Source organism: Oryzias melastigma, linkage group LG6 (genome assembly GCF_002922805.2).
Source record: "Oryzias melastigma strain HK-1 linkage group LG6, ASM292280v2, whole genome shotgun sequence".
In the NCBI taxonomy this organism is placed as follows: domain Eukaryota; kingdom Metazoa; phylum Chordata; class Actinopteri; order Beloniformes; family Adrianichthyidae; genus Oryzias; species Oryzias melastigma.
In genome coordinates, this window is record NC_050517.1 from 6,040,492 (window position 1) to 6,063,963 (window position 23,472).

At 39.6% G+C, this 23,472-nt stretch overlaps 2 protein-coding genes across 6 annotated transcripts; one reads left to right on the forward strand and one right to left on the reverse strand.

The window, feature by feature from the left end:
* Positions 1-190: 190 nt before the first annotated feature.
* Positions 191-10,384, reverse strand: fam169b (family with sequence similarity 169 member B). Of its 4 annotated transcripts, none has more exons than XM_036212213.1 (9): positions 10,238-10,384; positions 7,587-7,706; positions 6,466-6,580; positions 6,309-6,394; positions 4,232-4,394; positions 4,062-4,123; positions 853-984; positions 714-778; positions 191-410 (listed from the first exon to the last, which is right to left on the reverse strand). In XM_036212213.1, exons 1-9 carry the CDS (start codon positions 10,367-10,369, stop codon positions 374-376), a joined length of 912 nt encoding a protein of 303 aa, XP_036068106.1. In that variant the 5' UTR covers positions 10,370-10,384; the 3' UTR covers positions 191-373. The 4 variants fall into 4 exon arrangements, with proteins under 4 accessions (XP_036068106.1, XP_036068107.1, XP_024114599.2 ...); XM_036212214.1 differs by having other exon boundaries at positions 711-778; XM_024258831.2 differs by having other exon boundaries at positions 3,941-4,123.
* Positions 10,385-10,601: 217 nt separating this feature from the next.
* Positions 10,602-22,194, forward strand: ldhd (lactate dehydrogenase D). 2 transcript variants are annotated; one of them, XR_004948000.1, is made up of 10 exons: positions 10,602-10,734; positions 13,511-13,623; positions 13,921-14,062; positions 14,150-14,291; positions 14,776-15,135; positions 16,987-17,115; positions 17,805-18,000; positions 18,079-18,169; positions 20,096-20,207; positions 21,488-21,518. XR_004948000.1 is itself a non-coding variant. In XM_024258833.2 (10 exons), exons 1-10 carry the CDS (start codon positions 10,639-10,641, stop codon positions 21,666-21,668), a joined length of 1,494 nt encoding a protein of 497 aa, XP_024114601.1. In that variant the 5' UTR covers positions 10,602-10,638; the 3' UTR covers positions 21,669-22,194. The 2 variants fall into 2 exon arrangements, 1 of the variants encoding a protein (XP_024114601.1); XM_024258833.2 differs by having other exon boundaries at positions 17,805-17,932; positions 21,488-22,194.
* The last annotated feature ends 1,278 nt before the right edge of the window (positions 22,195-23,472 follow it).

Genomic DNA, 23,472 nt, shown 5'->3' on the forward strand with positions numbered 1-23,472 from the left:
GGGGGTTGCAGCACCTCCAGTCAGGGCCATAGATGCCCCGCCCCCTCCAGACTTAAGCATGGCAGATCTCAAGAACAGGTCATCTAAAAGCATAAACCCGCTTTGGTTTATTTACCATCACCCTGAATCGGCTAGGATAGGCTCCAGCAACCCCCAGGACCATGAACAGACAGGTTCAGAAGATGATGAATGAGCTGCAGGACAAACTTCTCGTTCATTTATTGTATTATTGGATGAACTCTCCTCTGGGCTTGAACTGATGGAGGAAACATGACTCTCAGGTTCTGGTCTGGAACCGGGTGAAGAACACCGAGTCCAGAGTGTCTGCTTCCTGAGATACAGATGACTGGGGAGGGATCCTCAGCACAAGATCTCAATGGGGGTGGGTGTGTTCACGTCGCTCCGTGACTCTGTGGGAAAGCAGAAACCGTTTTAAAGCAGTTCATACATGAAGTTTAGACTCATATTTGTGTGCAGCCAACTTTATTTATGAAAACTTTACAAACAACAACAACTTCTGAACAAAAATACAGCAAATGAACCAAAAAAATCTGATCAAAACAGAACTTTAGTAGAATTCAAGCTGAAGTATAATGAGTGTTTGTGCGTGCTGACCCACAGAAGCACATAACAGATCGTTGTTGTGCTTCAGTTTAAAACTGCCGATCTGCTGACAATTACAGAAAAGGACCAATCAGAGAAGACAGAACCACCTGTGAGGAGAGCAGCTGCCTTCAGTCCACTGTGTCTGTGGATGCTGGCCTGGTCTCCTCACCTCCTGAAACAGACATTTAATTCAACGCCGCATTTTCCTGGAAGCCACGTGAATAAGTGAACCTGGTGGAAGTTAACTGCTGTGCGGCGAGTAGCGGCCCAGCTGGATGTTGAGCCAGATGTTTCGGCGTTGGCTCCAGCCCCCCGGGGCCTCCACCTCGTACAGGCGCTCCCGGAGCTCCAGCTGCTGCTGCAGGAACTTCCTGCACACTGAGGCACAAAAGGAGAACATCTCTGCTCCTGCTCGGTCCTCAGGGAGACCACAGGAAGACAGAAACGCTGGTATTTTCAAACACTACAGCTTTGGGGACTTCTGAGGAAAACTGCAGGTTACTGCTTTTCCCTTCATATCAATGATAGATGTAGATCATGTAGATCACACGTGTCAAAGTCAAGGCCCGGGGGCCGGATCCGGCCCACCGGTTAATTCTATCCGGCATTTCTATGTGACATTTATAACTATACAAGACTCTTCTTCTACAGCATAAGTTCAATTGTGCCATTTTTCTTATTTTCTTTTCTCTAGTTGTACTGACCTGATACTCTCGTAACTTGTGTTTGTTGTTTTTTATTTGATTTTCATGTTAATTTGGTGGAAAAAAATCAAAAAAACTTTAATGACAAAAGAAAAAAAATCACAATAGTAAAAGATATCACTGTTTGTGAGCCCGCCACGCCGTTAAAAATCTAAAAATCTACAACTTCCGAATCCAACATTTTTCCTCAAGTACCCTCCCAATGATGGTCCATGAGAAATGAGGCAATAGATCAAAATCCCAATTAGGAGTTTAAATATTTTGGGGGTGCTCTTCCATGTGTCAAATCTCAGTGAAACTTCAGGTGTGTTTGACTTAACCTGATTGCCTGTGTGGGAAATTTTGTGAAGATTTTCTTTCTCCATATGATGCAAAAATGTGAAAATCTTCAAATTTCACACTTTGAAACAAAAAGTTGTAGGTCCTGCGGCCATCCCATAATAATCTCAAAACTTCCTTTGCATGTTTTGATGTTTTGATTTTCACCGGTTCTAGATGTGTGGAAATAATGGTGAGTTTTTTTGTTTTTGGCGTGGTGACATTTTTGGTCAAAGACGCAGTGAAAAAGAAGAATTATGAAAACAATCTGGTCCTCTCAGTCAGAAGTTCCACAGGTCATTAATATTTTTCATTGTCAATTCATGTTTTTTGGACTATTACTTTAACTTTTTAATCTCATATTTGTAATTTGTTTAAGAACTTTCACAAATGATCCTGATATTGTACTTATTCTGCAACTTCAACATCGTTTTATTTCTTGACAGTCTCCATGTTTTTTCCTTTGCTTTTTCTCATGCTTTTTTTCTGTAAGAATTTCTGAATTACTTTGGTTTCAACAAACACTTTTTTCTGCCTCTGTCATGATCAGGGGCCCGTTTCAAGAAGCAGGTTCAACAAATTTAGAGTTCGAACCTGAACTTAGAGTCACTGGACTCAAAATTCTCAAACTCAGGGTTTTCGGTTCCAGAACAGCTGAAAATGTTTGATTCAATCAACTTGAAGTTGTTAGAACCAGAATCAGGTGTGAGCGTCGCGACCATAAAAAGCCCTGATCAATGGAGCAAAGACAGCACGATTCACCATGGCAACGGGGACAAACATCTGAGTTTTGTACTTCCGGCGGCGGAAATTGATAAGTTCCTGCAAGCATATGCGACTATAGGAGAACATTTTCATCAAGAAAAGCAACACAGCTGCAGCGGTAGAACAGAGAGAAAATATCTGCAGTTATTTGAATCATTTCTAATAATGAATAAATAATGTCAGGAAGGTTATTTTGTCTCTTGTTGAGTAAGGAATGGTTTTTGATCTGTTACTAATTTAACCAGTAATCTCCGTAATCGCATGAATAACCAGTTTTGGTAACCCCCCCACCTACACACACGGATATCACTGCACGCTAAAAATAAACTGTAGCTGCCTGGCACATGTTTAAAAAGCATTTATTTAATTTTAATTCTCATGACTTAAAACATATTCGCAGAATTCTTTTTTTAAGCATAAAAATAATTTCCGCAGCCAGGACTTGAACCCGCAAACTCCACAGTTGGAAGTAGCGTTGCTGATGACCGAGCTAATGTTTGACACAAGCAATGGACGGTAGATTATTTCAAATGGTTTCTCGGTGTTTGACATTCCATAATTTCAATTGTTTTGGGTCTAAAATAAGGAAAAGAAAACTGTATTTTTTAATAGCGAGTCCCTGGAAAAACTCACTATTTATAATATCGCTGAAATAAAAATGAATTGGGAAACTGCAGTCAGTCGACTCGTGTCCTCCAAATCCTCTACCGACGTAAATAACATTTCCTCTGGATTAATCAGCCTCCTCTCTACATGATCCTCTATGAATGAACATGTCATTTTGGTTTCTGAGTGGTGAAAACGTGACGTCTCTAATGTGAATGTTCTCTAAATGTTCATGAGGAACTCATATTTGATCATCCTTCACTTTAAAAAGGGGCGGAGACCGCAGAGAACTCTAAGTTTCCTGAAGAAAACCTGCTACCGACCAGGTTTCGTTCACAGACTCAGTTACCATAGTGATTGATTCTGAGTTCATCCTAACCCGCTTCTTGGAACGGGCTTGGTTTCGCCCACTTTCCCGGGTTTGAGTTATCCCTCTTTCTGGAACCGAAAACTCAGAGTTTTGCCGAATTTGGAGTTCACGAACTCAGAGTTCCAACAAAACCTTCTTCTTGAAACGGGCCCCTGTGCTTAAGTTTTGTCCTGTTTTGTTTTTCCCTGTCAGTCTCACCATGTTCAGGTTAATCGTCCACAGCTGTTTTCATTTAGTTAATCAACCTCAGTGTATTTAAGTGTCTGGTTTTCAGTTTCTCATTGTCAGGTCATCTGCTCTGTTCTGTTATGTCACTGGTTTGGTCTCCTGGTTTTGTTATGTTTTGAGGTTTTTAAGTAAATGTTTTAGTTTCTGCCACCATGTCTTGTCTCCTGCATTTGGGTCCTCCACCACCATTCCTGACAGCCTCTTGTGTTTCTTTTTCTTTGAGCTCTTTGTTTCACATACATGAACAATCTATGTATTTCATGAATATGAGCCCAGATGTCTGGAATAAGAAGTAAAAGAAAGTTCTACTTCACACAAAGGTGTGAAAAAGCAGGAGATTGACCTGCAGCCATGCTGGCTGATAACGGAGCAGCGACTCCCAGGAACTCCTCTGAGGAGAAGGAGGCGCAGAAATCCTGCAGAATCTGAAGGCCGAGGCCCCTCCTCCTGCTGCTCCTCCTCACCAGGAGCGTGTCCAGGACGGGCAGCAGGTAGCAACAGCCGCTCCAGCCGTCACACAGGCTGCCTGAAACAGCAGGAGGGGGGATCATCCATAGAAAACAGTTTACTTCCTGCTTCAACCAAGAGTGTCACTCAGTCCAGTTCTCATACACAGTCGGTGCTTCAAACGCACCTTTAGGTTTGACAGAGTAAAAGCCCACAGCCTGGTTGTCCCGCCACAGCACTTTACAGCTCTCTGTGCGGGGGTGCAGGGCGAACGAGACCTCCCCCAGCAAGGGCCGCTCCACCACCTGACTGAGCAGGAACACCACCACCCTCTCCATGATGGAGCACACCTGCAGACACAGGTTCAGGACGATCCTCTGGTGTCAGATACTAGAAGTCAGGAGGATTTATCAGAGAATACATTCTAGGTTCACCTGCACTACAGGAAAAGAAATGCAAGATTTGGATCAGTTGATTTATAAGGTCACAGAGGAGATGCACATGTTATTGTCTCCATTAACATTTCTCTCTCTGTCAGATCAATGAGGATTCAGATCTTGTTAACCTTCTGGCCTGCAGTCTCTCTCTGAAGGTTTGGCTCCTGTCATGAGGCGTGACAAAGCCATGTAATGTCAGCTAGAGTGTGTTCGGCATTGACCATAACCTTACAGAGGGGGGCGTGCTCACGTAGATCATGGACCTGATTCGTTTGTCCAGTGGGCCACGCCCGTCACAGACAGCTGACACCTCATGATGGCGTGAAGCATCCTGAAGATGACTGCAGGCCAGAAGTGTGAGTGTACACGACATCCTTGTGCTCATTTACCTGACTAAAAAAATGCAACAGAAGACGTGAAACATCAGCACAGAAAACATTTACAAAAAACGGATATTTAAATAAAAGCTGAATAAATGGAGAAACAAATAAAAGACTAGAAGAACTGAATTACCTGCAATAATGCTAGTGTGAGTGTTTTTTGCTGAAAATGGAGATGCAATTTACTCTAATTGCTGAAGGGATTTGCTGAAAACGCAACATCTATTTGCAAAATGCTAAACTTGCTAAAAGACTTGAAATTCCGTTAAAGAACTAAGAAAGAGCGTTGAAGTGAATTTAACCTAAATTTTTGAATATTCTGTAGTAAAATTGTTTAAAAATCCCCAATACATGCTAATTTTGCAAAAATATTTAGTGTGTTGCTTAAATATCAGCTAAACTCCAAATTAACCACAAAAAAACAAGCTAGCACGTTGCTAATATACTAGCTTAACTCCAAAATAGCCTAAAATTCCTGAGTAAACTAAATTAGTCAAAAATGTTAGCCTGTTGCTAAAACAGAAGCTAAACTCTAAATTAGCCTATAGAAGTTTCAGTAGATAACAAATTAGCCAAAAACGTTAGTATGTTGCTAAAATATTAGCTAAATTTCAAATTAGAATAAAAAAAAAACCTCAGTAGATGTGAAATTAGCCAAAAAAAACAAGGTATAAATAGGTATAAAATATTTGCTAAAAATTACTATGAAAGATGAAAACCGATGAATATATTTAAAGAATTTTGCTAATCTAGTTAAAATTCTAAAATGTAAAGACTTTCTCATTAATTTCCTTTGTAACGTATTTTGCTTAATATTTCAAAACTATAGTTTCAGAATACCAAAAAATTTAAGCAGTAATGTTGTGAACAAGCTGAACGTTTTGATACCAAGATTGATGAAATGTACGGAAAAGAGCAGAAGAATCCCTGTAGTGTGAATGCTTACTGAGCAATCACACATTAAATAAAAAAAGACTGAAAAAACAAAGAAAATTGGAATGAAAGACAATTTAGAAATAAAAAAGAGCAGGATAAAAAATATGCAGAATGAAAATAAAAATGAAAAATTTGATTGAAAAAAATCTAAATTTATGGAAGAACTTCAATTAAGTTTTCCAAATCTCAAATAACGTAGACTGTCTCAAAAGTTGGGTTTAGGTTTTGTTTAGGTTTACTGAGGTTGAACACTTTTTCTGTAAATATACTTTCAGCCCGAGCTAAATAAATATTTCGCTGTAAAATTATTTTACTTTTAAAAATAAGGTGGCTAAGACTTTGTTTCCTGCACGTGACCTGTCAAAATAAGAGTCTTGAAAAGGAATGACTGCTGCTCGAGGTTGGTAAGATGTTAGCAAAGTTAAAATCCTTCATCAGTATTTGATCCAAACACTGCTCTGGAAACACTTGGAAGCTGTCAGACTCCTGACTGTGCTGACAGAGCTTCTACCTGCACTAAGCCGCTTCTGGATTGGCTGGACGTCCGCAGCACGTCGTCCAGAGGCCACCACCTGTCCTGCACATACAAGGCCAGCACTGGGAGGAGACACAGAGCATCAGTCTTTGACACGGAGCATGAACAGGGAGGCGGTGGAGGATCTACAAACCTTGATTTTGATCTTCTGGAGGATGAAGAGCCAGAACAGCACAGGGCGGCTGGTCGTCTTCAAACAGCTGCAGCTGTCGGACATTCCCTGCTGTTATTGCCACCTTCACCTGAGGCTTCAGGGGAGAAGACGACTCATTAATCCCTGACATGTAAGCTGAGACAAGCATGAAGGCTCATGGCACCTATCTGCATAACTAACTTCAAAAACAGCCAAACTGAATTCAGGATTTACTAATTAAATATAAACGAAGTTCAGACTTGTGACTCTTTTCTGCTCCCATTGTGGTTCTCTGGTTAAAGAAAAATAAAGTTTTTAGTTTATAATAATTAACGGTACTGAGTTAAAACCTTTTAGACATCAGATTTTTGTGCGCCGTGTACCATGGAAGTCAGAAAGCCCAACCAGAATTAAGGTGAACTGGATTATAAGACGGATTTTCTATTTTTGAAAAATATTCAAGTGTGCCTTATGGGTCGAGAAATACAAGGAGAGTCACAATGGGCTCAGATTTATTTTTGAGTTGGATTCATGTATATTTGGCATAGATCTACCACAAATGGTAAAATAAACTTGTTTTTTTTTAATCACTGTTGACATTACACTACCTGCTACAACATTGATATGATTCTGTTTCACAAGTTGTCTTTTATTTTGAAAGGAACCAAAAGTTATAAACTGTTTCATATTTTGAAAAAAAAAAAAAAGGTATTTTCTCTTTATATTTGCGCTTTATTTATACAAAAGAAATACATTTTCATTTATCATAATGGTAGCATTAACATTAGTACAATTCCTGTCCTGTGGGGAGTGACGAGCTGCAGTCACAGCTGCATTCAGTTGAACTCCTCTAAATCCAGAGTGCTGAGTGTCAAACAGAGGGGCATTAACAGTGTTATGGTCTTTGAATGATGCAACAGTAAAGTTAAACCCACAATACCCCAGGCTCAGAGCAGCAAAAGGAGAAGCTAAAAGAGTGCTTAGGTACCAGTTTACTGATGAGTGTTTGACAGTATAACGATCAAAAACTTAAGTAAAGTTAGAATTATTAAAAAATCTTTGTATGGGATTTTATGATTTTTTTATGCTGAATAACGACTTTCCAACAAGGGTTATGGTACCTTGGATGAAGACTGGTAGCACTCATGGTGAGGTCTACCATCCAAGGAGGAGAGGTAAATCTGAGCACTGGAAACCAGCTCAGACTCCTGAAGAGCCGGCAGGTCCACGGGGAACATGATCTGAAATATGAGAATATGATAGAGGCAAACAAGGTCTTTGTTGTGTCATTAAAGTCCCACTCCCATTCACTTTTTATTTACTTTACAAGTCTGTTTGTTATGATTTTAACAGCCTTAATAAAAAAAGTGTGTCGTTTGCTTGGACATAGTTTCTGCAGAGTGGCAGTAGTTAATCAGAAATTCCCCTCTGAGTTGTGGGCTGGAGTAAAGGGCTTTTTAACTTTAAAAGAAACACATTTGCGTCGGTAAAAATACCCAGTTTAGGTCTAAGTTTAATCACTACGGTTTTTAAACATGGGGTTTAAAACTCAGAGTGTCATCAATAAATTACCCAGACATCGATAGAGATGAACCTCAATTTCTTTTCCTCCAAGAGTGCACACTGTGTGTAGAAGTTGTGAAAAAGTAATTTTGTTTTATCAGCATTTTGGATATGTTTGTGTTGCACCATATCAAAAGCTTTTTGTCATGACTGAATAGTATTAGAAGAAGATGAAGAAAAACTGTAAATAATTGTGTCGTCAGCGTAAAGATGAGTACAGGCTTCAGACACGTTTTGGCCCAGCTCATTAATATACATTATAAATAAAATTGGTCCTAATTATGAGCCCTGTGGTACCCCTTATGGACACTCACATTTTTAGAACACAAGTAATCATGCTTAGCACTTCAGGTTCTGACACTCAAATAATTACCGGACCAACCCAGCCAGCAAGGCCAAGTGATTTGATATGATTTAAAAGTAGGCAGAAATGTGGCCCCAAATGAGTTTGTCCGCAGTTTCTGTGGTGGCCCCACCTGTGTTTGCCACATTAACTTAAGTGGACACTCAGTGGGTTAGTTTTCTGCGCTAGCCAGCTTCCGGGTGGACAGCGTGGCGTGCTAGCAAACTCTGCCGTAGCGTGTTAGCAAGCTCCACTGTAGCATGCTAGTGAACTCTGCTGCTGTATGCTAGCAAGCTCTTCTGTAACATGCTAGCGAGCTCTTCTGTAGCACGCTAGCGAGCTCCACCGTAGCATGCTAGCGAGCTCTTTTGCAACATGCTAGCGAGCTCCGCTGAAGCGAGTTCCACTGTAATATGCTAGTGAGCTCCACTGTAGTATGCTAGTGAGCTCCACTGTAGCATGCTAGCGAGCTCTTCTGTGGCAAGCTAGCAAGCTCCCCTGTCGCAAGCTAGTGAGCTCCACTGTAGCATGCTAGCAAACTCTGCTGCTGTATGCTAGCGAGCTCTTCTGTAACATGCTAGCGAGCTCTTCTGTAGCATGCTAGCGAGCTCCAAAGCAGAATGCTAGCGAGCTCTGCTGAAGCGAGTTCCACTGTAGTATACTAGCGAGCTCTTCTGTAACATGCTAGCGAGCTCTTCTGTAGCATGCTAGCGAGCTCCACCGTAGCATGCTAGAGAGCTCTTTTGTAACAAGTTAGCGAGCTCTGCTGTAGCATGCTAGCGAGCTCCACAGCAACATGCTAGCGAGCTCCGCTGAAGCGAGTTCCACTGTAACATGCTATCGAGCTTCTCTACAGCAAGCTACAGCTGTATTGAGTTAGCGAGCTCCTCTGTATTGAGCTAGTCCAGTCCCCAATTAAGCTAATGTGGACAAGCCCATTTGGGGCCCACATTTTCTGCTACTTTTAAACCATATAGGCCCCACTTAGCCTCGCTGGCTGGGAAGACGGTCCAAACTCTGACAGACCAAGTCTTCCATGAGTCTTTGCTTTAAAATTGTGTGATCCACCAGGTCAAATGCTTTAGATAGATCTATAAAAAGTGCAGCATCGTACTGCTTTTAGTCAAGAAATGCAGGGATATCATTAGTAACTTTTGTGACAGCTGTGCTTTTCTCTAAAGCATGACTGCAGTTTTGACAGAAGCTTGCTTGAGCGAAAGTCTCTGATTTGGTCACACTCAAGTAATTCTAGATTTTTTTAAAGGACATATACATTTGATATTGATCTGTTGTAAGCTAAGATGAATTAGATTTAGAATAATTAATTATAATTAGAATAATAGAATAACTTTATTAAAAATGTCCTTCATCATGAGAAAAATACACCAAAAAACACCAAAACCAAGATTTTCAACAGAGTGGTGTAACCACTGATAGTCACTTGTCCTATTCATGAAGATGAGAGTCTCTATTTACTTTATACTAAACAAATAATCTCTTTGATTTCTTTGAAAATGTTAAATGAATGTGCTTTTGTTTGTTTTGGTTTATGTACGGAATTCTGAAGTTCTGAAGGTAAACAGACAAAAAAGTGACTTGATTTACAAAATTAGAATCAAATATTTTGTTTTACCCACAAAAGGTACAAAGCATGGATTTATTTTCACACTAAAAATCTTCTTTTAAAGTTCTGATGTGTCCGTGTTTGGATCACATAGGTGTGCAAACCGCTGTGAGAAACCAAAACGTCATGACGTCATAGACTGGAAGAATCCCTTTATTCCGTTCGAAGGCTAAATATGACACTAGCTTTGAAAACAAAAACACTGTGCTTGCTGCAGTAATACCAGCATAAAACTACTGTACCTGTTTCTGTTTGGCTGCCCTTTGACCGTAACGAGTCTGCGCCGGTCTGCACAGGTAAGACAGGAAACTCCTAAAGTGAGTTTCAAAATAAAAGCATGTTTTTACACATTCAAACCCCAACTCGTGATACATTTGATTTCTAAATGAGCTGTCGGTCACATGCACACCTCGGCAATTTTAGAGTGACTCGTGAACCTTTGAAGCATGTTTTTGAACTCAGAAAGGAAACCAAATTGCCTGCAGAAAACTGCGTGTGTTTTCCCACACAAAACTGTATATACTGTCTATGTTTACACGGCCTGAGCAATAAAGAAATATGTTTTACAGTAAATGTTGGTTTTATTTTGAAAGTGAAGTAGCGGAAATGGTTTGTCAGAATAAGTCCTCCACACGGATCAACGATGTGGTTCGGCCTGACTTGCTCTGCTCCCAGCCGGCTGCTTCTTCTCCGCTGCGGTTCGCAGCGCCGAAACCTGACCTCAGGGATCTCTGCTTCGGTGCGTTCATCCAGTTTAAACTATATTGTTGAGAGCATGAAGTCACGAAGGACACAGAATACCCGGGTTTAGATAAGTTTTAAATGTGCAGGGACAGTCTGAGAAAGGAGATTCTCACTGAAGGCTGTGTTAGGGTTATTCGACCATGAAAGAGAGTGATGGAGTGCTGCTAAAGACCTGACCTCCACAGTAATCTGGACCTGAACCCCATTGAGATGTTTGAATTTGGGGTGAACTGGACAACAAGTGCTAAACCTCTGGGGACTCTTTCAAGATTATTGGAAAACTATTTCAGGTGACTTCCTCTTGAAGCTCATCAAGAATATGCTAAGCAGTAATTAGAGCAAAGGGGGGATATTTTGAAGACACTAGAACACTATAAAAGTCAAGGCCCGGGGGCCGGATCTGGCCCTCAAGATCATTTTATTTTATTGTTATTAATGATACGATGTTATCTTGCGCTTATTTTTAACTTGTTTATTTTTGACAAAATATATTTTTATAGAGAGTAAAATATTGAAAGTTATTTAAGATTTAAATTGATTTAATCTGGAATAATATTCCTGCCTTTTTATTATTCATAATTATGTTATAAAGTTAGTTTTAAAGTTTTAAAATTAGGCATTCTGTTAACTCTTTGGACTATTTTAGTATTTACTGAGATATTTTTAGGCTATTTCGGACTTTAGCTAATATTTCAGCTACATGCTAGCTGTTTTTTTTTTCTAATTTATGCTTTTTTTTGTTGTTGTTTTTTTAGGCTATTTTGGAGTTAGGTTAATATTTACACGCTACCTGTTTTGGCTAACCTAAGCTTTTTTTGTTTTTGTTTTTTAAGATGTTTTGGATTTTTTTTCAGCTACACTCTAGCTGTTTTGGTTAATTTGGGCCTTTTTCTTTTTTTCTTTTTTTAAATATTTTGGAGTTTTGCTAATATTTCAGCTACATTCTAGCAGTTTCGGGTAATTTAGGCTGTTTTTGTTTTGTTTTTTAGGCTGTTTTGGAGTTTAGTTAATATTTGAGCTACATTTTTGCAGTCTTGGCTAATTTAGTCTTTTTAATATATATATATATATATATATATATATATATATATATATATATATATATATATATATTGGAGTTTATCTAATATTTCAGTTACGTTCTAGCAGTTTTTGGTAATTTAGGCTTTTTTTGTTTTATTTCTTAGGCTGTTTTGGAGTTAATATTTCAGCTATATGCTAGATGTTTTTGGCTATTTTTTTACAATATTTTTGAAGTTTGGCTATTTTTTTTCAGCTGCATGCAAGCTGTTTTGGCTAACCTAGTTTTCTTTTTTGTTTGTTTTTTAGATTAATTTGGCATTTAGCTAATATTTTAGCTGGCTATCAGCTTCACATTTTTTTTGCTATCAGCTCCAGTGTTTTTAGCTATGAATTTCTGCATTTTCAGCTATCAGCACTATCATCTTCAGTGGCCAAATTCAGCTTACAGCATTCACACTAGCATTATTGCAGGTAATGCTATATATCTATTTAATAATTATATTAAAAAGTTATATTATTTAAGTTTTAAAATGTAGTTTTAGAGTGTTCAATAAATGTTTATCCTCTTCTTCCTGTGACATACGGTGGGTTTCAGATTTTGGCCCCTTGTGCGATTGAGTTTGACACCCCTGCACTAGAATATTAAACATGGATTCAGTCATTTCACCTTTTTTGGTACATAACTCCACATGTGTATATTCAGTTTTGATGCTTCAGTGAGAATCTACACTGTAAATAGTCATGAATATATATATTTTTTCACTTAAAAGCAGCAGGAGAGGATTGTTGTTCACTGCAGAGTGTTGAAGGGAACATTTTACCATAAACTATGACTGTGTAATTAACTTAAAATTTTAATATGATCTGAAAAAAAGTATTTGACTTTTTAAAATGCATAGACTTAATGTGTGGGATTTGAGTGTTTGCAGTGAGAAAATACATTAATAAAGAGAGATTACTAATAAAAAATGGATAGAGCACTCCATTGTCAAAACGTGTGTTACATCCGTAGTGGTTTAAGACTGTTATACTTTAGGAAAAACGGGCCCAGGTTCAATTCCCGGCCAATGCAATACACGTTTTTTTTCTTTCAAAGAAAAGAATGTAAAGATACAAAAATATCCTGTAGCAGATTATAGGAGGGATGTTTTCTTTATTAGGTTTCTATAACATACATCTTATCACTCGAGTTATGGCCATTGACATATATTATTTTACTGGACATAAAAAGGTGTTAACCTCACCCTAAGAAAATGCCTTACTTCCTGCCCTCGTAAAACCAGGCCAGAGCTTTCGCCGTCACTTCCTGATAGCCTTCCGCCATATTGCAACCCGTTATCAGTGATTGGTCCAAGTCAGTTTCAATAAAGAAAAAATATCTTTAAAAAAATAGGATTAGATGGGAGGTGCTAAGAAGAATGTATCAGATCAAGAATGATTATTCTGACAAATAAAATGGCAGATTAAAAGCTATTTATTTCTCTACAGAAGTCTATGGGGTTTCTTAAAACCAGTTAGTTCCTATTTGGTATACGAGGGGGGTTGACATGTCCAGTGATTATACTGTCAATGGTTATAGATGGTTCCACTGCAAATTCTTCTTTTTATTTTTGTAAAACTAGACTTGCTCACAGTTTGATTGGGTTTCAAGCAGATGGGAGAATTTGGTTGAAGCAGCAGGTATTGTGGCTGACCTGACTTTTGTACCCTCCCCCTTCGATGACCCATGCCCCACTGTTTCTGCACAGGGAGCGGCGTTGGACGGGGCTCTGTCCGCCTTCAGGTCCATATGTGGTGATGAAGGAGTCTCACTGGGTGAAGCTGTCAGAGAACAACACGGCAGGGACGAGTCTGTGCACAGGTCAGGGTTGAAATTAGCCCAACAGAACTGTTGGCGGTAGTGGTTGCCATAGAAATGCTCACTCTGGCTCCATGACAGCGCCCAAATGGCGAATGAATTTACTTTATTTTGTTGGAGCTGGAAGTAAACTATTTTCTATGGATGACGTCACACTCTATCTGTCCAGTTCTCTTATACAGTTAATACAGTCAATGGTCTGCAGACATGATTTAGTTTATCTGGCTTCATCTTCATGACTGTTTTAAAATGCAGTTGGTGTTTTAGAAGTTGAAGTGAGTGTTCTGCCCTGCTGTCCAGATGTCGGCCTCCAGATGTCGTGGTGTTTCCTCGCTGTGTGGAGGAGGTCAGCGCTTTGGCCAAGGTCTGCAACAAACACAACCTTCCCATCATCCCCTTTGGTACTGGGACGGGCTTGGAGGGAGGGGTTGGTGCTCTGAGGGTGAGAGGGTTTTTCCTTGTGTTCAATGTATGTATTCCTATGAAAAAGAAGGCCAGTGAAATACATGTAAAAACGTTCTTTCTTTAGGGTGGGGTTTGCTTCAGTCTAAGGAACATAGACCAGATCCTGGACCTCCACCCAGAGGACTTTGATGTGACTGTAGAACCTGCTGTGACTCGGAAGACTCTCAATGCTTACCTGCGAGATACGGGTCTCTGGTTTCCTGTTGGTCAGTCATGAGTTGCTTTATTTCACTGAACTCAGAGCTTTGAAAACTGCTGCCAGGACAGAGTTGAATGTCAAGCTACGATCCCACCGCCCTCAGAGATGTGCATTCTAGTGATCATTTTTGGTGAAAAGTTTATGTAAATGGTCAAATATACACATTTTGAGTTTAAAAACACTCACGTTCACAAGTAGTTACGCAACTTTCCACAACTGTTTGAACTTAATACCCGGCTGGAATTCTATGACACCAAGTCTTTCATATATCGTAGTACATCAATGAAAGAAAAAGTTTGGAGCAAAAATGATGTGATTAGTACTGCTTAAACATTTCGCACCAAGTCTCTTCTAACTGTAGGTGGCGGACATGTGCTAGTATTGGGTAGAGCCCGTCCAGTATGAACATCATGGGCTAAACACGGCCATGTAAAGCCTTGAGCCATGTCAACAGTGTGCCGTAATTACAAAACGGCGTTTGTCTGTGTCAGACCCCGGAGCGGACGCTTCTCTGTGCGGCATGGCTGCCACCAGCGCCTCCGGCACAAACGCGGTGCGTTATGGGACCATGAGGGAAAACGTCATCAACCTGGAGGTGGTTTTGGCAGACGGGACCGTCGTGCACACAGCCGGGAAAGGACGCCGTCCCAGGAAAACGTCTGCCGGGTACAACCTGACCAACCTGTTTGTGGGCTCCGAAGGCACGCTGGGCATCATCACCAAGACCACGCTACGTCTGTACGGCATCCCAGAGGCCACGGTGTCGGCCGTCTGCTCCTTCTCCTCCGTGCAGGCTGCTGTGGACAGCACCGTGCAGATCCTGCAGGCTGGAGTTCCCATCGCTAGAATTGGTAAGACAGGAGCAAAGAAAACATGGACGGATGCTTTAACACATTTGTGTCAAAGTCGGGGCCCGGGGGCCAAATGGGGCCCTCCGGGTAACTCTATCCGGCCCTCCAGATCATTTTATTTTATTGTTATAAATGGACTGTTATCTTGTGCTTATTTCTAACTTGTATAATTTGACCAAATATATTTCTATGTAGAGTAAAAATATTGAAAGTTATTTAAGGTTTAAGTTTATTTATTCTGGAATAATATTCCTGACTTTTTCATTACTCGTAATTATTTTAAAAAGTTACAGTTTTAAAAATTGGCATTCAGCTAGCTTTTTGGACAATTTTGGCATTTACTAAGATTTTTTTAGGCTATTTTGGAGTTCAGCCAATATTTCAGCTACATGCTATCTGTTTTGGCTAACCAAATTTTTTTTGGTTTGTTTTTTAAGCTAATTTGGCATTTAGCTAATATTTTAGCTGGTTATTCGCTTCAGCATTTTCAGCTATTAGCCTTAGTGTTTTTAGCTATCAATTTCAGCATCTTCAGCTTCCAAATTCAGCTTACAGCATTCACATTAGCATTATCGTGGATAATGCTGTATATCTAGTTCTTTATATCTAGTTCTAGCTATATATCTACATAATTATGTAAAAAGTTATTTTTTAAAGTGCTTAAAATGTCATTTTAGAGTGTTTTTTATGTTTATCCTGTTCGGCCTGCGAGCTAAGGTGTGTTTTGGATTTTTTCCCCTTGTGCGATTGACTTTGACACCCCTGATTTAATAGATGATGTAAAGTCTGAAGCTGTTAACTGAAGATGCTGAAACACTAAGGAAGCTTTCAAATGCAACAGGGGGCAAAGAACTTAAAGGAAGTTTAGAAATTTCAAAAGACACAAAAGAGCAGAAAAACAGCAGAACAGTGTAAGTTTATGGTGAATTGGGAGTATAGTAGTAGATCCACCAGTAAAACAGTTTTGTTTCTTTACATTAATCAGTTTCAACTATAACACTCTACTTAACAAACATCCACATGGCAAAAATAGTTGGTTTTATATTTTTCGTGGATCCTCCAACAGTGTGTAGAAGAGGCTAGTTTCTAATTATGAAGGGCGAAGCAGGTCGATACTCTAGTGGATAGTTGATCGACTGTCATGATGGGTCTAAACTTTGCTTTTCCACTGTTCTTGTGGGAGAGGGAAAATTCAAAGAGATGAAGTCCAGACTTCTCCCTACTGTCTGCCATTCACCTGAGGGTCATTTTGCAGAATGAGAAGGTTAGAAATGAGAAATGTTCACTTCAACTGTGATCTTCTGGTCCTGCAGCTTTAATTCTCACTTCCAAACTGATTCCCTTTCCCTCACACCATAGGAAAGACCATATATTTAGGGTTACGGGTGAGCTGATGGTTTCAAACTGTCCCATGTTAGTCTTTGAATCTGAGGTTTATAGAGCCAGGTTTAAAGGGTGTTAACTGATGTACATCCCAGCAGGAATCATGTGGGTCAGATCACTGGATTCTTCTGGAACTTCATTGAATTCAGGGCAGCTGGGTGTAAACCTTGGAGATGCTCGTCTGAGGTTCAGCCACAGCCAGAGATTTTCCTGAATGTCTTCCGCCTTGAATGGAAGATGGAAGGATAAAGCAAAGGTTGAACCTTATTGATTCCATCTGGAAAATGGATTCCCTGCAGTGACAGATAATAGAATCCCAGAGTGGGACAGGAGCAGTGAAAGAAACTCAGATAAGAGATCAATAGCCATTAACAAATGCATCTGTTCAGCAAAACCATGACCTTTACACTGGTATAACTGTGTGTGTGTGTGTGGGGGTGTGTATGTGTGTGTGTGTGTGTGTTTCAGAGTTTCTGGATGATGTGATGGTGGACGCCTGTAACAGGTTCAGCTCCCTGTCTTATCCGGTCATGCCAACACTCTTCCTGGAGTTCCACGGATCGGAGCGGAGTCTGGAAGAACAAGTCAACATCACAGGTGTGTGTTTGTTAGCAGATAGACATGCTTCTAGAGCTCGAACCTTTCAAAATAAAAGTTTCTAGACCAAGTTACCTCTATGGTCACCCCGTTTCTGGATGCTGCCCGATGACTGCTTAAACCGTCTGAATATAACAGCTTAAAATGGTATTCAGAAAGATGTCATCAGTGCGAGCGTTAAACCAAGCTCATCATTCTAAATATTTACTTCCTGAACTGTTCAAGGTTGAATGATCCTGTAGAAATTCTGAGAGCACAACATTTTTAAAGGATTTGAGTTTGAAGCTTTTGCTCTTGAAATGGAATGAAAGCAACAAAGTCATTTTTGAAATGTTCTGATTCCAACAGAGTTACACAAAAGCACAAACGTTTAGGTTAACGACAAGTTATGTTTATTACAATGAAAAAAATAAGTCATCCAAGTATAGGAAAATGTTTATTTGGAAAAAAACTTCAGAGTGGAAACCAGGTTTGAAATTCAGAGTGGAGGCTGGAAGGTGTTTTAGCTGCTTTGTCCACGTTGGTCCAAATCCTCTGATTTATGTCACAGTTGTCCTGAAATGATCGGATCATTGAAGTTCTGTTCCGTCAAGATACTGTTCCAGAAATCAAAGCACTGCTGAGTTTCACGGTTGGTTCTGAAGTTGACGCGGCTGGAGTGGATCATGAAGTCGTGTGTGTTTGTGCAGAGGAGATCACTCAGAGCAACGAAGGCTCAGACTTTCAGTGGGCTCGGGACGCGGAGACGCGGAGCCGGCTGTGGAGAGCTCGCCACGACGCTTGGTACGCCGCACAGGCGCTCAGACCGGGCTGCAAGGTGAGCAAAGCTCCTCCTCCAGGAGTCGTGCTCCCAAAGGGCAAAGCTTCTACTCCAGAGATGGAAACGTGAGGCTGAAGCATTTCCTGTTTAGCGGCAGGTGCTGGGAAGTGACTGAAAGCTGTTCTGTGTTCACGTTGGTGCAGGCTTACTCCACAGATGTGTGCGTGCCTCTGTCACGCCTGCCTCAGATCATCGTGGAGACCAAGGAGGACCTGATGGAGAGCAGGCTGACAGGTGAGCACAGGCCAGAAGAAGCAGCATGTTTGACTGATCCAAAAACTGTCACTTCAGGGACATTTTCAAGATTTGACTCTCTGGGGGAAGCAGGACAGTGTTCTTGATACCTGAACGAATCTGCAGCATGACTTTCAATCCAAACCAGGAAACGATGAGGCTCTAATCCTCTGAACAAAGCAGTTCAAACCACCACCTTTTGTTTGTCTTTAAAGTGCCAGTCCAATCACATTTAATCCACTTTAAAAGTGGTCTTTTAATATCATTATGCAATTTTTAATGAAATAAAAAAAAAAACGTGTTGTTTTCTAAGACATAGTTTCTGCAGAGTGGCAGGACCTGAATGAAGCAGTGCATGAAGCTAGTGACGCATCACAAAGACCATATATTTTGTACTATAGGGCGGATTAATAAGGCTCACTGTCAATGAATTTCCTGTTTTTGAACTTGTCATGGAAAAGGCCCAAAAAGTGAGAGATAAGTCAGTCAGTCAGACTTTAACTGCGTTCACAGCGGCTCTAGAACTTGTTTGTCACACGCTGCCCGTTAGCCACATTGGAAGCGTTAGCTGTGTTAGCGTATTCACAATAATCCCCAACATTGTTACAACACATAACAGAACAGACTGATAGCTCTCAAACAAATCTCACTGTGACTACACCAACTCCAAACTATGGAATGATTTTTGTGCCAATTTTTTTTTTTTGCATTTGCAAACTTTTTTTTCGAAAACAAAGAAAAATTGCAAACAAACATTTTTAGATGCGTAGTGCTTAGTCTCGCTTTCCCCCTATCTTTGGCTTTACATTCAACGTTTTCTCTCGGGTTGTGTCTGAATTCCACCCATAACCTCTAACTACTAAAAGACTACATTGTGCAAAACTATGTAGTGCGTGGATTTTAAAGGTAATTCAGACATGACGTCATCGATTTCACGAAGTGAAAATCCAATAAAAACATTTCACAACGCTTATTTATGACTCCACTGTGTTCTTATGGTGAAAATGTGGATGATTTATTCAAATATTGCTTTTGAACACATTTTTTGTTCGAAATTGTTCGACAGCAATGCATTGTGGTCTATATCCGCTACTCTAGTGACCATGGATGTATGCTAGTTTTTCGCAAAGACTTCTGGGAAATTTCGAGTGCACTTGATTTGGAATTAGAATATTCGAACAGCATAGAAAATGGCAAACGCATTATATAGTCATTAGGGGGGAATTTAAACACAACCTCAGCGTTACATTTGTGCCACCCCACACAGCTGATTGGTCTAGATTCTGTCATATGGAAGATTAATGTTAGTGCGGCCTGCAAGTCCGAAATGAATGACACTTGCTGTGTGCAGAGCTGAACGAACCAATCATGGTGAGGTATATGGCTCTGGAGGGCGGGACATCGTGTCCCTGTCCAGTGCCTTGAAGCCGCTGAAGGTGGTTTCAAACCGAAAGCGATTTGTGTGCCCCGCCCCTCTTTCACCGCGTGGTAAATTCACAGCTTGCCGCTTGTCAAAAAGCGTGTTTCTGACACCGCGCCGGGTGTGGGAGGAGCTAGCAGCTGATATATACATTTTCTAACCATAACCTATTTTATTTGGTTATAAAGAAAGATTTTCATGAAGGTATTTTTTTAAAACGGAGCAAGGTTGGACCTCTTAGTAAGAATCAGATGTATCAAATGTAAGAAATTAGATTAAATAAAATTAAGAAACCAAAATTCAGTTCAGTTTATTTGTGAAGCACACGTCAGATACATGGAAGGATTCTTGATTCAGACTTGAGAATGGCGACCATGTGCTGGGCGTGGTCCGAGCCTGAGCCTAAACGAACGAGACAGAAGAACCAAACATCAGTTTTTCCAGTGGAGGAACTTGCATGAGAGTCCCGTCAAGTGTAAAAGTTTTTAAAAACGTTCTGTCTTCAGGACCCATTGCAGGTCATGTGGGTGACGGAAACTTCCACTGTCTGATGGTCGTGGACCCGAGTGACCCGGATGAGCTGCACAGAGTCCATTTGTTCACCGAGAGGCTGGCTCGGTAAGGAGGAGGTGGACAAGTTTGTTATTGTATAAAACTACTAAATAATACCTGCTGCAACACGTGTTCACAGATTCACATTTCACACCAAACCTCTTCAAACTGTAAGTGGTGGACATGTGTTACTAAACAGTAGAAGAAGAAGCAGGAAAAGCCCCTCCCTGTTCATTCAGTGTGAACACCATGGGCTGTGCTCACATTACAGAACCCGTGTTTAACACGCTCTCAAACATGCGTCGCATGCCCGGTGTGTTTATTGAGTCTTCAAGCTAGCATCAAAATCTGCTGTTTCTGGTTCCTCTGACTGCAGCTTCTTGTGTCTTCTGCTAATTTGTCTTTAAGTTAGCCCTCCTTTAATCTGCTTTACTGCGGAGGACGGAGTGGAACAATTTGAAATAAATATATACACCATTAAATTATTAAATAAATGTGCTATTGATTATTTAAAATTGACATTAAATAAATAAAAGTGAAAAGTGGGGCATTAAAATATTAAAATAGCAATTAAAAAGCACTTTTAAATATTTCATGACATTTAATAATTTCAGGCCAAGTGTAGGCTCCAAAGGACTAATTGGAATAAATCCATTTAATCAGAAATGATTTAATAAATGTGTCATCAATTATTTAAAAATGGCATTAAATCAATACATTTGGAAATCACTACATACATTTGTAAAAATAAATGGCATAAATATATTAAAAAAGCACATCTAAATATTGAATTACTTCATGGTCTGTATGGGCTAAAAGAGACAAATTCAAAAGAATATATTTAATATTAAATAAATGTGTCAATAATTATTTAAAATTGGCAATAAAAATAAGCATAATTAGAAATATCAATGTTTAATAAAACTTAAATTTAAAATAATTTAAGAAACATGTATTTATTTCATAATAAACGATGTCATGAAGTGGGCAGTGGGCTCACCATTTCATTTAATCTGTCAAACTTTCCCGTCAAACTCAGTGGGCGGGCCTAACTCATCATGTGGGCGTGTCTAACTGGGATCCTTGAGAAAATGTGAAAGCTGGACTTCTATCTCATGAAACTCTGGAGTTTATTCAAGTTTTTAAGGTTTTGTCTGGAACCTGACACACAAACATTGTAAACATTGTTTCGGTGAACCGTAGAACTTCAGCGAGCGTGGCTTGGTCGAAGCTCCTTCTCGTCCGCGGAGAACCACGGTGCAGCCCGCTAGATTTTAAAAACAACAAACAAGTTAAACCCTCTGAGCTGCAGATTCAGTTGTTCCTTTTTGTCCTGTCCCCCACAGACGAGCTCTGGCCATGGACGGCACGTGCACCGGGGAGCACGGGGTGGGTTTGGGAAAGAGACGGCTTCTGTGTGAGGAGCTGGGACCTTCAGGCATTCAGGCCATGCAGAAGCTCAAGAATGCCCTTGACCCAAAGAACCTGATGAATCCTGGGAAAATTCTGCTGCAAGGAGAAAGCTGAGGATTCAGAGCCGGAGAATTAAGCTGAATCAAGAAGGAACGTCACGTTATTGTAGATTATTATCTCAGTGATGTTTGTTTTATTAATTCATACAGAATGTGGTTTTTACATGTGTTTTGTGTGGTGAAAACCTAACAAATTTATTGTTTTTATTTGTGTGACAAGTCACATAAGTCTTTGGAAATGAAGGAAACATTGTTAAAAATTGTGTTGCAATAAATTCTTTGTTTTGTTGAAATGTGGTTTGTGACAGCAGACCAGGATTTAATCATCTAAAGTTAGAGTAAATTCAAAGTATTGTGTGGTGGTTGATGGAGTCGAGGCTTGATGCTCTGTCAGGATCCGGATCTTTTTCCTGAATGCAAATCTAGTGGAAACATCAAATTGTTCCTCTGTTCAGTTTTGCAGAAAAATCTGAATTTCTGTGTTTTTCGAAATCTCAACCCAAAAATGAAAAAGATTAGATGGATGAATTTATCTCTGAGCTAATGATGTTGCAATAATAAAGTTGTTTGAAAAATTCCAATGTTTTCATTCTGTTGTGGTGATGCACAGATGGAGCCGATTGATGCCGTTTACCAGGACTAAACGTTAATCCACAAGTTCATGATCAGGTTAAATTTACAATAGTATATTCATTAAATATATGCATTTTCATGCAAGTATTTTTTTTTTAACGGAACAAAGTTGGAACTCTTAGTAAGAATCAGTTATAGTTAGTTGGGAAAAAAAATGTCCAAACGTTTTATTTTGCTAAATTGCACTAAAGTGGGTAACGCGTTCATAAAATCCAGTTTAAAAGGATTGAAAATGATTTAGAGTTACATGTTTTGTGCTTCACATCTTTAGAGAATGACTATGTTTTGAGTTTTTTATTTTTAATAAATAGATTCTACGAAAATGTTTGATTTGATTGGTCATGATTTTATTTTTCCCAACATGCTAATGATGTTTATATCTGAGAGTAAAAAAACAAAAAAAAAATTGTGGCACACCAAAATCCTAATGATAAAAAAAACAAAAACAATGGTTGACTGTGTTGTATTTTTAATCTAAGTACAACTTAGGCAGCAGAAGCTTTTTTGACACATTGTATAGGTTTAATTTGACAGAAACTAGTGTGTGCTGCTGTCAAAAGTAAAATAAGTTACAACTATTTTATATATGTTCATATATATACAAACACACTATAAATTACATATATATATAATATATTTAATCAACATCAAATTGATCTCTGCTCAGAACAATCAATATTGATACGTTAAATTACTTAAATTAAAGGGTACTCAAACTGCGGGTCACCAGTTTATATATATAAACATAAACACTGTTGAATTTAATTATTGTCATATTTAAGTTACATTTATAAATGTAATTGACAAAGATGATTAAATATTGTACATTTTTTAATGATAAAGTGAGACTTTGTGGCTCCAGCAGCTTCACACAGCCATTGAAGAGGAGTGGACCAACATTCCACAGGCCACAATTGAGGATCTGATAAACTCTATGTGAAGAAGATGTGTTGCACTGCATGAGGCAAATGGTGGTCACACCAGATACTGACTGGTTCTGGGTCTCCAATAAAGTAAAAACAAAAAAAAAACTGCACATTTCAGGGTGGCCTTTTACTGTGGGCAGTCTAAGGCACACCTGTGCACTAATCATGATGTCTTGATGTGGCACACCTGTGAGGTGGGATGGATTGTCTCAGCAAAGCAGAAGTGCTCACTATCACACATTTAGTGGGGCGGCCGTGGTGCGGCGGTCGACTCCTGATCAGAAGTGAGTGGGTTTGATT

Bases quoted from the DNA above. Each gene is read 5' to 3' on its own strand.
- fam169b (XM_024258831.2), bottom strand. From the start codon at position 10,369: ATGTATCACGAGTTGGGGTTTGAATGTGTAAAAACATGCTTTTATTTT. The intron at 6,581-7,586 runs GTACCATAACCC...TCTCCCCTGAAG, and splicing joins GCTACCAGTCTTCATCCAAG to CCTCAGGTGAAGGTGGCAAT. The intron at 4,395-6,308 runs GTAGAAGCTCTG...CTGTGTCTGCAG, and splicing joins CCAGAAGCGGCTTAGTGCAG to GTGTGCTCCATCATGGAGAG.
- ldhd (XM_024258833.2), top strand. From the start codon at position 10,639: ATGTGGTTCGGCCTGACTTGCTCTGCTCCCAGCCGGCTGCTTCTTCTC. The intron at 15,136-16,986 runs GTAAGACAGGAG...TGTGTGTTTCAG, and splicing joins AGTTCCCATCGCTAGAATTG to AGTTTCTGGATGATGTGATG. The intron at 17,933-18,078 runs GTGAGCAAAGCT...ACGTTGGTGCAG, and splicing joins CGCTCAGACCGGGCTGCAAG to GCTTACTCCACAGATGTGTG.